We start from the raw sequence: 13,011 nt of genomic DNA on the forward strand, positions 1-13,011 counted from the left end.
AGAATTTTTATATCTGTGTTATGAGGGATATTGGCCTGTAGTTTCATTTTCTTACAATGTCTTTGTCTGGTTTTAGCATTAGGGAAATATTGACCTTTTAAAAAGAGTTATGAAATATTCCTTCCTCTTCTTTTTCTTCAAGATACTGGGTAAAATAGGTATTATTTCTTAGATGTTTGTAAAATTTGCCAGTGAAACCATCTGCTCCATTTAGTTTTCTTTGGTGGAAGGTTTGTTTTTAATATGAAGGTTTAACTTTAAAAAATAGATATAGTGTTTATTGATTTCTGATTATGTCTCTTTTGGTGGTTTGTATCTTTTAATGGCAGAAAGTGAAGAACTAAAAAGCCCCCTGATGAGGGTAAAAGAGAAGAGTGAAAAAACTGACTTGAAACTCAACATTCAGAAAACTAAGATCATGGCATCCGGTCCCATCACCTCATGGCAAATAGAACGGGAAAAATTGGAAGCAGTGAAGGATTTTCTTTTCTTGGGCTCCAGAGTCACTGTGGATGGTGACTGCAGCCATGAAATTAAAAGCTGCTTATTCAAGGAAAGCTATGACAAACCTAGACAGTATATTAAAATCAGATACATCACTTTGTGAACAAAGGTCCATATAGTCAAAGCTATGATTTTTCCAGTAGTCATATACGGATGTGAGAATTGGACCATAAAAAAGACTGAGTATCGAAGAATTGATGCTTTCCAATTGTGGTGTTGGAGAAGACTCTTGAGGGTCCCTTAGACTTTAAGGAGATCAAGCCAGTCAATCCTCAAGGAAATCGAGATCAAGCCAGTCAATCCTCAAGGAAATCAGCCCTGAATATTCATTGGAAGGACTGTTGCTGAAGCGGAAGCTTCAGTACTTTGGCCACTTGATGCAAAGAGCCAATTCACTGGGAAAGAGCCTGATACTGGGAAAGATTGAAGGCAAAAGGAGAAAGGTGCAGCAGAGAAGTGATGGTTAGATAGCATCACCAACACTCTGGACATGAATTTGAGCAAACTCTGGGAGGTAGGAGAAGACAGAGGAGCCTGGCATGCTATAATCTGTGGGGTCACAACGAGTCAGTCATGACTTGTGACTGAACAACAACAAATCTTTTAAGGAACTGGTCCATTTAATCTAATTTATTGAATTCATGGGCATAGATAATTCCTCATATTTTAAAAAAATTATGCCTTTATTGTCAGTGGGATCAGGAGTGATATCTTCCATTTCGTTCATTATATTGGTTATTTATGTCTATTCCTTTTTCCCCCTGGTTTGAGGTATATCAGTATTGTTGATGTTGTCAAAGAACCATCTTTTTATTGATTTCTGCTTTAATAATTTCCTTCTATATTCTGTTTGCTTTAGATCTAATCTTTTTTTTTTTTTCTAGTTAAGGTGGAAGCTTAGGTTACTGATTTTAGATCTTTTTTCTTTGTTAATATATGCATTTAATGCTATACATTTCCCTTTAAGCTCTGCCTTTTCTGTCTCCTACAAATTTTGTTATGTTGTGTTTTTATTTGGTTAAAAACTTAAAAAATTTTCCTTTAAGACTTCATTAATCCCATGGTTATTTTAAAGTGCATTAATTTCTACTATTTGAGTGTTTTCCAGGTATCTCTTTAATTTAGTTCAGTTTTAGTCTGAGGATCTTCTGTACAATTTCTGCCCTTTTGCGTTTGGGGCAGTTTCTTGGATAGCCCAGGTTAGTATCTCTTTCAGCGAATGTTCCGCGTGCATGTACGGCAACTCTGTGTTCTGCTCTTGTTGAAGTGTTTTCTACTTCATTAGGTTAACTTGGTTGGTAATGCTTTTCAGGTCATCTCTAAATTTTCTGATTTTCTGCCTACATTTTCTGTTACTCACTATAGAAGAGAATTGACATTTCCAACCTAAATTGGGGGGTGTCTCTTTCTTCTTACATGTCTGTTTTGCTTTATATGTTTATTTTATACATATTTAGGATTTCTGTGTCAAGAAGAGAGGAGGGATCTTAGTTGAGTCTACTCTCTAGCAAATGCAGTGCCCCAAAGGGGCTGACAGCCATGTGTTGAAGGTACTCTCAGAAATTAGGATAATAAATCCTTTATTTTTGAAGGAGGATCTGGATATCATAGCACCTACCAGAGAAGTAATCAGACTTTCTGTTTGAATATGTTTTACTGATGTTTTCATAGGAATTGGTCTGTTTTGTTAACTTTCAAATTCATTGGTATAAAATTGTTCTTAACCTCTTCCTATTTTTAATATGTACTTTATAGTTATATCTTCTTTATCATTTCTGATGTTAGTTATTCCTTCCTGCTTTGTTTTCCTTGACAGAGGCTCTTGGGACAGCCTGTAGCCAATAACTGATGAATGTGGGGGTATAAAGGCCCAGCCTTCTTACCCTAACTTAGGACAGGTTAGGAAATAGAGGAGGTCATCCTATCTCAAGACTCACTGTAGCACGGTATGAGGCATTTCACTGAGAATGCATCACAACTTGATTTCTACCTCGACCCAGTCTTGCTTCCTTCCTTTCTTCAGTACAAGTGTTGACCAAGACCACTCCAAATCTATTATCTGTTTTATTAGTCTTTTAAAATAACTGGCTAGGTGATGCAAAGTAGGCTGCAAGTCATCACAAGGGCTAGTTAACTTTAATTCACTATTTTTGACTGTGCTAGGTCTTCATTGCTGCCCGGGCTTTTCTCTAGTTGTGGTGAGTAGGGCCTAATCTCTAGTTGCAGTGCTTAGGCTTCCCATTGGGAAACACGGCCCTAGAGCATGTTGGTATCAGTAATTGTGGCTCCTGGTCTGTAGCTCACAGGCTCAATAGTTGTGGCCCACAGGCTTAGCTGCTTTGCAGCATGTGGGATCTTCCCCGACCAGGGACTGAACACGTACCCCCTGCATTGGCAGGCAGATTCTCTACCATTGACCTGCCAGGAAAGTTCTTTAGCTCATTATTATACTAAGGAGTTACCCCTAAGTATCTTAGCTTATTTAAAATCCTATTTAAAACCCTAAAAGATGATCCTGTTAAAATCCTACACTCAATATGTCAGCATATTTGGAACAACCAACAGTGGCCATAGGACTGGAAAAGGTCAGTTTTTATTCTAATCCCAAAGAAGGGCAATGCCAAAGAATGTTCAAACTAGTGTACAGTTGCTCTCATTTCACATGCTAGCAAGGTTATGCTCAAAGTCCTTCAACCTAGGCTCCAGCAGTTCATGAACCAAGATAACTTCCAGGTGTGCAAACTGGCTTTTAAGAGGCAGAGGCACAAAGATCAAATTGCTAAGGGAGGGAATTCCAGAAAAAAATTTACTTCTACTTCATTGATCATGTGAAAGTTTTTGGCTGTGTGGATCACAACAAACTGTGGAAAATTCGTCAAGAGATGGGAGTACCAGATCACCTTACCTGTCTCCTGAGAAATCTGTATGTGAGTCAAGAATCAACAGTTAGAACTGGACATGGAACAACTGACTGGTTCAAAATTGGGAAAGGAGTACTGTATGTTGTCACCCTGCTTATTTAACTTCTGTGCAGGGTATATTATGCAAAATGCCAAGTTGGGTGAATCACAAGCTGGAATCAAGGCTGCTGGGAGATAATCAACAACCTCAGATATGCAAATGATACCACTATAATGGCAGAAAGGGAAGAGGAACTAAAGAGCCTCTTGATGAGGATGAGAGAGGAGAGTGAAAAAGCTGGCTTAAAACTCAACATTACAAAAACTAAGATCATGGCATCCGGTCCCATCACTTCATGGCAAATAGATGGGGGAAAAAGTGGAAGTTGTGATAGATTTTATCTTCGTAGGCTGCAGAAAAACTGCAGATGGTGAAGATAGCCATGAAATTAGAAGATAGTTGCTCCTTAGAAGGAAAGCTGTGACAAACCTAGACTGTGTATTAAAAAGCAGAGACATCACTTTGCTCACAGTTTGTAGAGTCAGACCTATGGTTTTCCCAGTAGTCATATATGGATGTGAGAGTTGGACCATAAAGAAGGCTGAGTGCCAAAGAATTGATGTTTTCCAATTTTGGTGCTGGAGAAGTCTCTTGCGAGTCCCTTGAACTGCAAGGAGATCAAACCAGTGAATCCTAAAGGAAGTTAACCCTGAATATTCATTGGAAGGACTGATGCTGAAGCTCCAATATTTTGGCCACCAATGTGAAGAGCCAACTCAGAAAAAACCCTGCTGCTGGGAAAGATTGAAGGCAAAAGGAGAAGGGGTGGCGGAGGATGAGATGGTTAGATAGCATCACTGACTCCATGCACATGAATTTGAGCAATCTCCAGGAGACAGTAGGGGACAGCGGAGACTGGCATGCTGCAGTCCATGAGGTCACAAAGAATCGGACAGGACTTAGCAACTGAACAACAATCATAACTTAAGCCTCAGTAATCAGGGTCTTTTGGACACATTTCAAGTTTTTGAGTTTGGAGTAGTCAGTTCTAGCTATTTGTAAAAATTAATATTTCCTGACTTATTCTTTCTTTGAGATCTCCTAAAGAACAAAAGGAAAAAAAATTGAAACATGGAATAAAACTCATTCTTTTGCAATTACTATATGAATTCAATGGACTTTTGTATAAATCTCTTAATTTACCTTGGTGATCTTATTTTTAGTAATATGTAAAATTTTTTTTTCTAAAATAATCTAGTATCCTTAGTGAATTTACTTTTCCTCTATCTTGAAACATTTTGCTATAGGATTTCTTTGCTTGAAAAAGCTGTATCTTTGATGCCAATTAATTTTTACCTTTGATATTTTAGTAACCACTGTCTTTAGTAGAGATGCACATCACAGATTTATGGATACTTAATCTGAGGGTGAATCTCTAGGTATATATAGTTGTAATGGCTTCCTACCTTATCAAGAGTAGGAAGAGTATAAAAAGTATGTTCATAAGTTATTACCTTTAATCCTGAGGCCTTCTTGGAGAAACTATTTTGAGAATTAAGTTTCTGAAAATAGTTTTTTTTGGCTGGTAGATGGAGAAGTATAACGAGTTAGTCCAGATAAATGGTGTGTTAACAACAATGTATTTATTGTATTTGCAAGTATAGGTATGTCTTGGAGATATTATGGGTTTGGTTCCAGACCCCCCCAATAAAGAGAATATCATGGTAAAGCAAGTCTCATGAACTTTTTTGGTTTCTCATTGTTTACACTATATTGTAGTCTATACAGTATAGCATTATGTAATAGCATTATGTCTTTTTAAAGATACTGTACATCCTAGGGACTTCACAGTGGTTAAGACTCCATGTTTCCAATGCAGGGGATGAGGGTTGGACCCCTGGTCAGGGAACTAAGATCCCACATACCCCATAGTGTGGCAAAAAAATAAAAAAAGAAAAAAAAGAAAAATAAAGACAATGTACATACCTTAAGAATACAAAAAACAAACCCTAGTTATAATAGTAATGTAAAAAAATCACTGATCACAAGTCACTATAATAATTTAAAAATTTTCAATATTGCAAGAATTAGCAAAATGTGACACAGAGACATCAAGTGAGTAAATGCTGTTGGAAAATGGCACCAGTAGACCTACTCAATGCAGGGTTGCCACAAACATTCAAATTTTAAAACAACAAAATATTTGTGAAATGCAGTAAACTGAAGCACAGTAAAAAAAAAGTTTGCATGTGATTGTTATCTTCAAATGGTTATTAAGTCTTGATTGCTCCTAGTTCCCCAAAGGAGGAGGATTATTTAAGTATAGGTTAGTGGAAGAGAGTCAAATGTTAAGTTATTGTTTGTCTCTGCAATGGGAAGTGGGAGAGAAGAAAAGAACCAGCACTTTTCAAGTATCTTCTGTGCACATATTGCTACTTAAAACTCAAAATAGTTTTTTTAGGGTAGGCATCAATCAATATCCTTGTTTTATAGAGTAAGAAACCAGAGCTCAAAGAGGTAAAGTGACTGACTGAAAGTCACAAAATGGGAGTTAGGCTCTGAATCCTGATTAGTTAGACCTCAAAGTCTTGTGCTCTTTCCACTACACTCTTGAACAGCGCATGTGCTGACCTTCTATGCAAATACCCAAGTATAACTTTCTTGTTGGATTTCTGTATCTGAGATTCTGCATCTGCAGATTCAACCAATTGTGTACTACTGTAGTACCTAAGTACTGAAAAACCCACTTTTAAGAGGACTTGTGCATTCAAACCCATTTTGCTCAAGGGTCAACTGTATTTGATTCTGAACATTGTGAAACATTTACTTGCTGTCCCTTAATTAGTGACACTGATGTTGCATTGAAGGTTAGTATCAAGATACAGAAACATAGTCACTGATTATATTTTTGTCATTGATATTTCATTTGCCTGTAACACTATTCCTCATAGACTCTGACTACAATGAGTTTTAAAACTCATGCTGTATCTCATGATAGATACTAAACCTACTTGTCTTTAAGGACAGTGTAAAACAGAGCCTGGCACAGTGTTGTAGGCTGATGAATGTTTAGTGAATTTAACTGGGTATTATAGTTGGGAGATGTCTGTCTAGCCCTGTTAGGCACGTGGACCTCATAACCTCTAAGGCTTATCATGGGCCAAAGTAATTATTTACACATTCCCCAAAATACTTTGTTTCAATACAGAATATTTATTAAGACGACTTAGGTACATAAAGACATGCTGAGGTACATAAAGTAAACCACTTATATATACACCATTCTCAGTGAACTGTAAGAAAAAAAAATAACACAAAGAACAAAATTATTTTCAAACAAGTTTTTATGTTTTATATCCATCATATGTTCGTTTGCATGTTAGGAAGTTATTAGCACTGACATAAACTTAGATGTAACTTTTTGATGAAGTTCACAAAAATTTGCATTGAAGTCTGAATGTAAATTACAGACTCTTACAAGCATTTGAGAATAGAAATGTGATTGAAGATTTGCATTCCCAGATGTTTCAAGAAATCAAGTGCTTTTTACTACCACGTGATAAGGATCTGTGTTCAAATGAAAATTATCGGGGCACATTAATTCTTGAAGGGTATTATAATTTTTAGTTAATATAAGAAAATAATAAACCTTTATATAGGGTGTCAACCATGAAGAATTTAGGCTTTCCTAAGACTATGATTTCCACATGCCTGAAAAGAAAATCCTATGAAGTCTATATATTTTGATAATTCGTTGCAGAAGTTTGTAAAAAATGATTTAAGAATAATTGTAACGACAACTACCACGTATTGAAACCTTACTCTGTGTTAGGCACCAAGCTATGTACTTTGTATACATTATCCCATTTAATGTATATTATAACTCAACTGTGTAATAGTATTAGCTCTGTTTATAAACAAGAAAACTGAGGCTTAAGCAGTTAGCCACGTTCAACAAACAGCTTGTAAATGGTGTAACCAAGAGTTTAAAGCAAGTCTGACTGTGGTTCCAAAGCCAGAGTACCCAATCACTATATTGTATGACGTCAGTGAAAGACCCCTCACCTACTATCATGAGGGTGAATGGTTAAGAACTTTACCTATGATACAGTCACAGAAGTATAATTTGCATTGTTAGACTAAGAAGCGAGATTGATTCAAGTGGAACACAAAAAACCTTGCTCATTTAAATAATTTTTATTTACATGTCTTTTTCCATCATCATTATTCTAATAAGATTATAAATACATAAACACCTGAGTACATGCAACACATTCCACAAAGGGAAAAAAATGTACAGTACAACTGAAAAAAGAACCAAAACTATTGTATACAAAGTACTTTTAAAAAAAGACCTTGTAACACATTCAGACCATATTTATTTGAACATTTTCCAATAATTACCAAGGGATGTATCGTTTATAAGTAATATTCAAAATCTCCTATTTTCTTCTATAAGCCAGGTTTAGCATTTCAGTTTATCAAGTGAATAGCTGTTCCATTATGCAATATTAAAGGCAAGTCACATAGCATCAAAATGAAATCGATGAGCTTCTTGTCGTTTTTCTCTATCATCTGCTTTCTGAAAAAGAATTTTAGACTGGTTTATAAATGAAAAGAAAATGTCAAACAAAGACTTTCTGAAATATGAAGTGGTTAATTAAAAAAGCCCTCAGCAATTAATAGGTGTGATTTTATTATGCAATAATCTTATGAAATATTTTTATAGTTTACCGTAGCTACTCTATAATTAATGATCTCTTAAATTGAATTTAAAAAACTAACAAGAAATGTTCCTTAAAGCTTAGTTTGTTATATATTATTTGAAAGTAGGAGTAAACATTAGATTTTGTAAGAATGGAATCAACTCTTACATTTTTCCTGTTCTTAATACTGCCGAATCTAATTATATTAAAGTGCATTAATTATTTTGGGGTTAACCTATTGATTTTGCATTGGGATACTGGTTCCTTGACTAGGGATGGAACTTGTGCCCCTGCAGTGGAAGAATGGATCCTTAACTACTCAACCACTAGGTTAAGTCCCATGTGCTTGGAATTTTGAGGGATTAGAAAACTCCTCAGTTTTGTATCATGGAACTTACTAAAGCCTAGAATGAAAAACATATTGAAAACATACTAAATAACTCTATTTCAGGATAAAATGTTACCAAAATTCTGAGAGATTACTTTTGGTTGGCCTGATGAAAGGGAAAGCTTTGAAAGAGAGCATTTATGGAAATTAAGAGGGACATTCACTATAAGACTGGGGAAGAGCAGGAACAATCCTGGGAAGTCTGGCAGGAGCATGGGAAACATGGAAGCAACTGGTAAGAGAAAGGTTGGAAAAGTATATGGTGGAATCACAAGGAAGACTGTACCATGAAGGCTAGGCTAATGGGGTTACACATTTTAGGCAGGGAGTAGGCACCAAAGGTTTTTGAGCAGAGGAGTGACATGATTAAGACTAAAAGATGAGTAATCTGGCAGCAATGTGATAAATGGAGTGGAGGGGAGAGAATGGAATTTGGGAGGACAGGGAGGATATAGCAAGGAGTTGAACTAAAAGTACTGATGTAAGAAATTCAGAAGTGGAGTCAGCTTCAGAGATTGTATGAAGGCACATACAGGAGGGCAACTGGTAAATCCTGTAATGAGTAAGAAAGAAACTAGTTTTAAGTTGCTTGTAATTGATCTGGGCAGAAGTGTCATGGCGACAGTTTGAAGGAGGGAGCTTTAGAGAGAGATGAAGGCTGGGAAAGATTGACGGCAGGAAGAGAAGGGGACAACAGAGGATGAGATGGCGGGATGGCATCACCGACTCAATGGACATGGGTTTGGGTGGACTCTGGGAGTTGGTGATGGACAAGGGAGGCCTGGCGTGCTGCGGTTCATGGGATTGCATAGAGTCGGACACCACTGAGTGACTGAACTGAACTGAACTAAAAGTGGCAGGGGAATGTGTATCAAGAAGAGGGCATACGGCAGACACTGTGGCAGAAAGAACAGCCAATAGGTGAAAGAGAAGTGGTCCAGAACCACAGTACCACAGGAGGAGGCAGTTTACAAATATGTATTTTGATCCATCCTTATATTTAAAACTTCAGTTTTTAGCACTGTATCATCATTGTGAGTCTGCTTATACTGTAATCAGACTTACTGTAAAATTAATAAAATTAATTTCTTTTCCTTCATAGGTCTAGAGCTATACAATATTTCATACTATGTTCTGAAACTTCAGATGAAAGTAAATAGGGTCATCTCTATCTTAACTCTTCTTTTTTAAATATTTTAATTGGAGGATAATTGCTTTACAGTGTTATGTTGGTTTCTGCCATGATCTTAAGTTGAAGTTTTAAAATCAACTGAATATGTAACTTTTTTATCATTTTTTATATGGAAGGAGTGATTTTTTTGACAGACAAACCTATGAACCTAGAACAATAACATATTCTCTTTCATAGTTAAAACTGGTAACATAGAACAGATGGTAATTTTAATGATCATTATAAATATCACAATCTAAAGGGAATAGGCGCAAAAAAGGAAGACATTTTTGTGACAAAGAAGCCCTTTTTGGAGAACATTTTTGGAACCTCCTAGTTGTGTAATGAATATATTTCATATACAAATAGAAATTAGCTTTTTTCCTTTATATCTAAACTACTAATAAATTTATGTGAAAGCCTTTTGTTTCTCCTCATTAATATTATATAAAATATACTTTTGGAGTTTTGTTTTTAATTATTATTTATGGTGTTATAGAACAGAAATCAGTCTTGTTTAATGCAAAGAATACCTGCTATTAATAGATGGAAAGGATGTTTATCACTTTGTTACTTCCCACTTAAACTCTCTCTGCTCTAATTTTTTATAAAGAGATAGCTATTATTCCCAGGGAAAAAAGCTCATGGCTTTATTATTAATAGTAAATAGTGAACACAGGGTCATTTAAGAAATGATTATTATTTTTAAGGTCATTATGAAATCACTTCTAATTAAGCTTTTTGATATACCTGTTGATTTGAGGGTATTTATTACTTTTGTGTAGTATCGAAATTTAAAAATACATAGTTTCTTTGATTTGTAGGAGTCATTGAGACATTAGTAACTTAAGGAGATGAAAGAAATTATCATCAATAAAATGATATATGAACAGAACTTGAAAAATCAGAAAATCTTAAGTCATGTGAAAAAGTTGAAGATATAGTTTTTTAATTTAAAAAATGTTAATAAAGCAACATATTACTATTATAAATTAATCAAAGTTTCATTTAAGTGAACAAACCTTTTCCTGCCAATGCAAAATGCCAATTATTGCCAAGATGAAAACACAGACACCAATGAGAGCTATAGCAGTAAGTAGAACGATGTTACTTGGTGTAAGATAGAGTTTGGCACTCCAGCTGTAGATGAAAAGAGAAGATTTGAAATTACACATTTTAACTTAAAAATAACAAAATTCTATTGTGACCAAAAAGCAAAAGTTCTTATTAATTAATAATCAGTTCAGTCATTCATTAATTCTTCCACCTATATCCAATTCATTACAAGTAAAACAAAAGCAATTAAAATTATATAGGGTTAAGAATATTGACAAACCAGCAGAGTTCAGATTTTACTTCGAGAAATGAAACAGAAAAGAATTTTTGACTGATATGCTTTGATACTTTTCCTTGCTCCTATAAGGATTATTCTTGAGCAAACTCCAGAAGATAGTGAAGGACAGGGAAGCCTGGCGTGCTGCATACAGTTCATGGAGTTGCAGAGTCGGATACGACTCAGTGACTGAACAGCCACCACCACCACTACGACAAACTTATTCAGGGCACTTGGGGCAATTTTAGACATCCTTTTTACGTCTTGTTTGACTTTCTGAATCTGAAATCCTGAACTTTAAGGCTAAACTGTCACATGATTTTGATAAGATTTCTATATCTTACTTTTTGACCCCTGCTCACATGTTTATTATGACTAAGCAAAGTAACCAGATGTCCAAGCGGGTGTAGAGAGGGACTTGGGCCAAGTGTCATGCTGGAAGGTATACAACATTACAATGGCACTGTGAGACTTCCTACAAAATGACTTTAGTCCCTCAATGGCAATATACAAACAGCATAAATAATATAACTAGCTTTTTCTTCTAAAACAGTCCACATAAAACCCTCAAAACCTTTGAAAACTGTGAAAAACCTAAAACTGAAGTCCATATCACCAACACTGCAGGTGGTTATAGGTAAAGAACTTTTTGTTTTCTCTGAAAATAATGGATATATTTTCATTTTAAATTTTAATAAAGGTAAGAATTATTCTGATAAATTACAAGCAGTGATTGACTTATTTGCGGATAATTAAAATTTACTGATCCATAAGTTAGTTTCTAGTCAATAAATCTCAAAGTATACCTCAAACTAAAATCAATTTAGTTTTTATTATGTACATAAATTTGAAAAGAACATTTGTTTTTCAGAAAGAGCAAGAAAAACATGAAAAATGTTGAGCTTATGGAAGAAAGGCTTTAACAGAATTCCCCAGAAACTCAGAGGAAGAAAACCTTAAAACTGTTAATTAGTTGAGGTTGGCTATTCTCAGTGCCTTACTTCATACTTAAGAAAAAGTCCTTTCATGAGATTTTTTGGGTGATTCTAATTTAAAATTAGATTAAAAATGAATAAAGAAATTTTGGTAATAAAAAATACTAAACAAAAGGCCAATACTCAGTTTCTTACTCAGAAGCAGTCATTCTTCTCAGTTTCTTATATATCTATATATATATAAACATATTTGCATAGATATCTTCTAAAATCACAAATCACTGCTTATTATATATATTTTAAGTGCATTTTCTATTTATTGTCTTTTACCTTACCACTCTTTTTAAGAGACTGTTCTATGTCATGATATTACATGATATAGAAGTACTATAATTCATATAGTTTTTTGTGTAATTCATTTTGTTATAAATTTCAAAATTTTAATAGACTTATTAAAAAGGTCTGAACTCAGACCATAACTGGTGTTATTAATGTTATCTTATTTCAAACATAATGCTGTAACAGAGTTGTTTTCTTAAGTAGTTTGGTTCTACTCCTGGGTATTTATCCAAAGAAAATGAAAACCTTAATTAGAAAAAATACATGCAACCCTATGTTCACTGTAGCATTATGTATAATAGTCAGGATAGTGAAAACAACCTAAGTATCCATCAGTAGATGAAGGAATAAAGAAGAATGTGAGTCCTCACTCTCTTTCCACATACACACATTTATACATATATACATACACACAATGGAATATTTCTTAGCCATAAAATAGAATGAAATCTTGCCATTTGTGACAACACGGATAGACCTAGAGGGTATTATGCTAAGTGAAAAAAGAGAAAGACAAATACTGTATGATTTCATTTATATGGAATTTAAAAAACAAAGACAAATGAACAAACATAACAAAACAGAGTTACGGAGAAAAAATAAGTGTTTGCCAGAGGGGAGAGGAAGGGAAGAGGGAAGGAGAGAAATGAGTGAGGTTGACTGAGAAGTACAAACTTCCAGTTGCAATGTAAATGAATCATGGATATGAAATGTACAATGTGGGGAATATAGTC

General features: G+C 34.9%; 1 protein-coding gene across 1 annotated transcript in view; it reads right to left on the bottom strand.

The window, feature by feature from the left end:
- Nucleotides 1-7,590: 7,590 nt before the first annotated feature.
- The window catches only part of ITFG1 (integrin alpha FG-GAP repeat containing 1), a 294,435-nt gene continuing 289,014 nt past the window's right edge, over nucleotides 7,591-13,011 (bottom strand). The window contains exons 17-18 of the mRNA XM_065925272.1: nucleotides 10,693-10,810; nucleotides 7,591-7,987 (exon numbers count right to left, since the gene is read on the bottom strand). Of these exons, the coding sequence (XP_065781344.1) occupies nucleotides 7,928-7,987; nucleotides 10,693-10,810 (178 nt within the window). The 3' untranslated portion in view covers nucleotides 7,591-7,927. The remainder of the gene's footprint in view (nucleotides 7,988-10,692; nucleotides 10,811-13,011) is intronic.

This window comes from Muntiacus reevesi, chromosome 2, assembly GCF_963930625.1.
Source record: "Muntiacus reevesi chromosome 2, mMunRee1.1, whole genome shotgun sequence".
In the NCBI taxonomy this organism is placed as follows: Eukaryota; Metazoa; Chordata; class Mammalia; order Artiodactyla; family Cervidae; genus Muntiacus; species Muntiacus reevesi.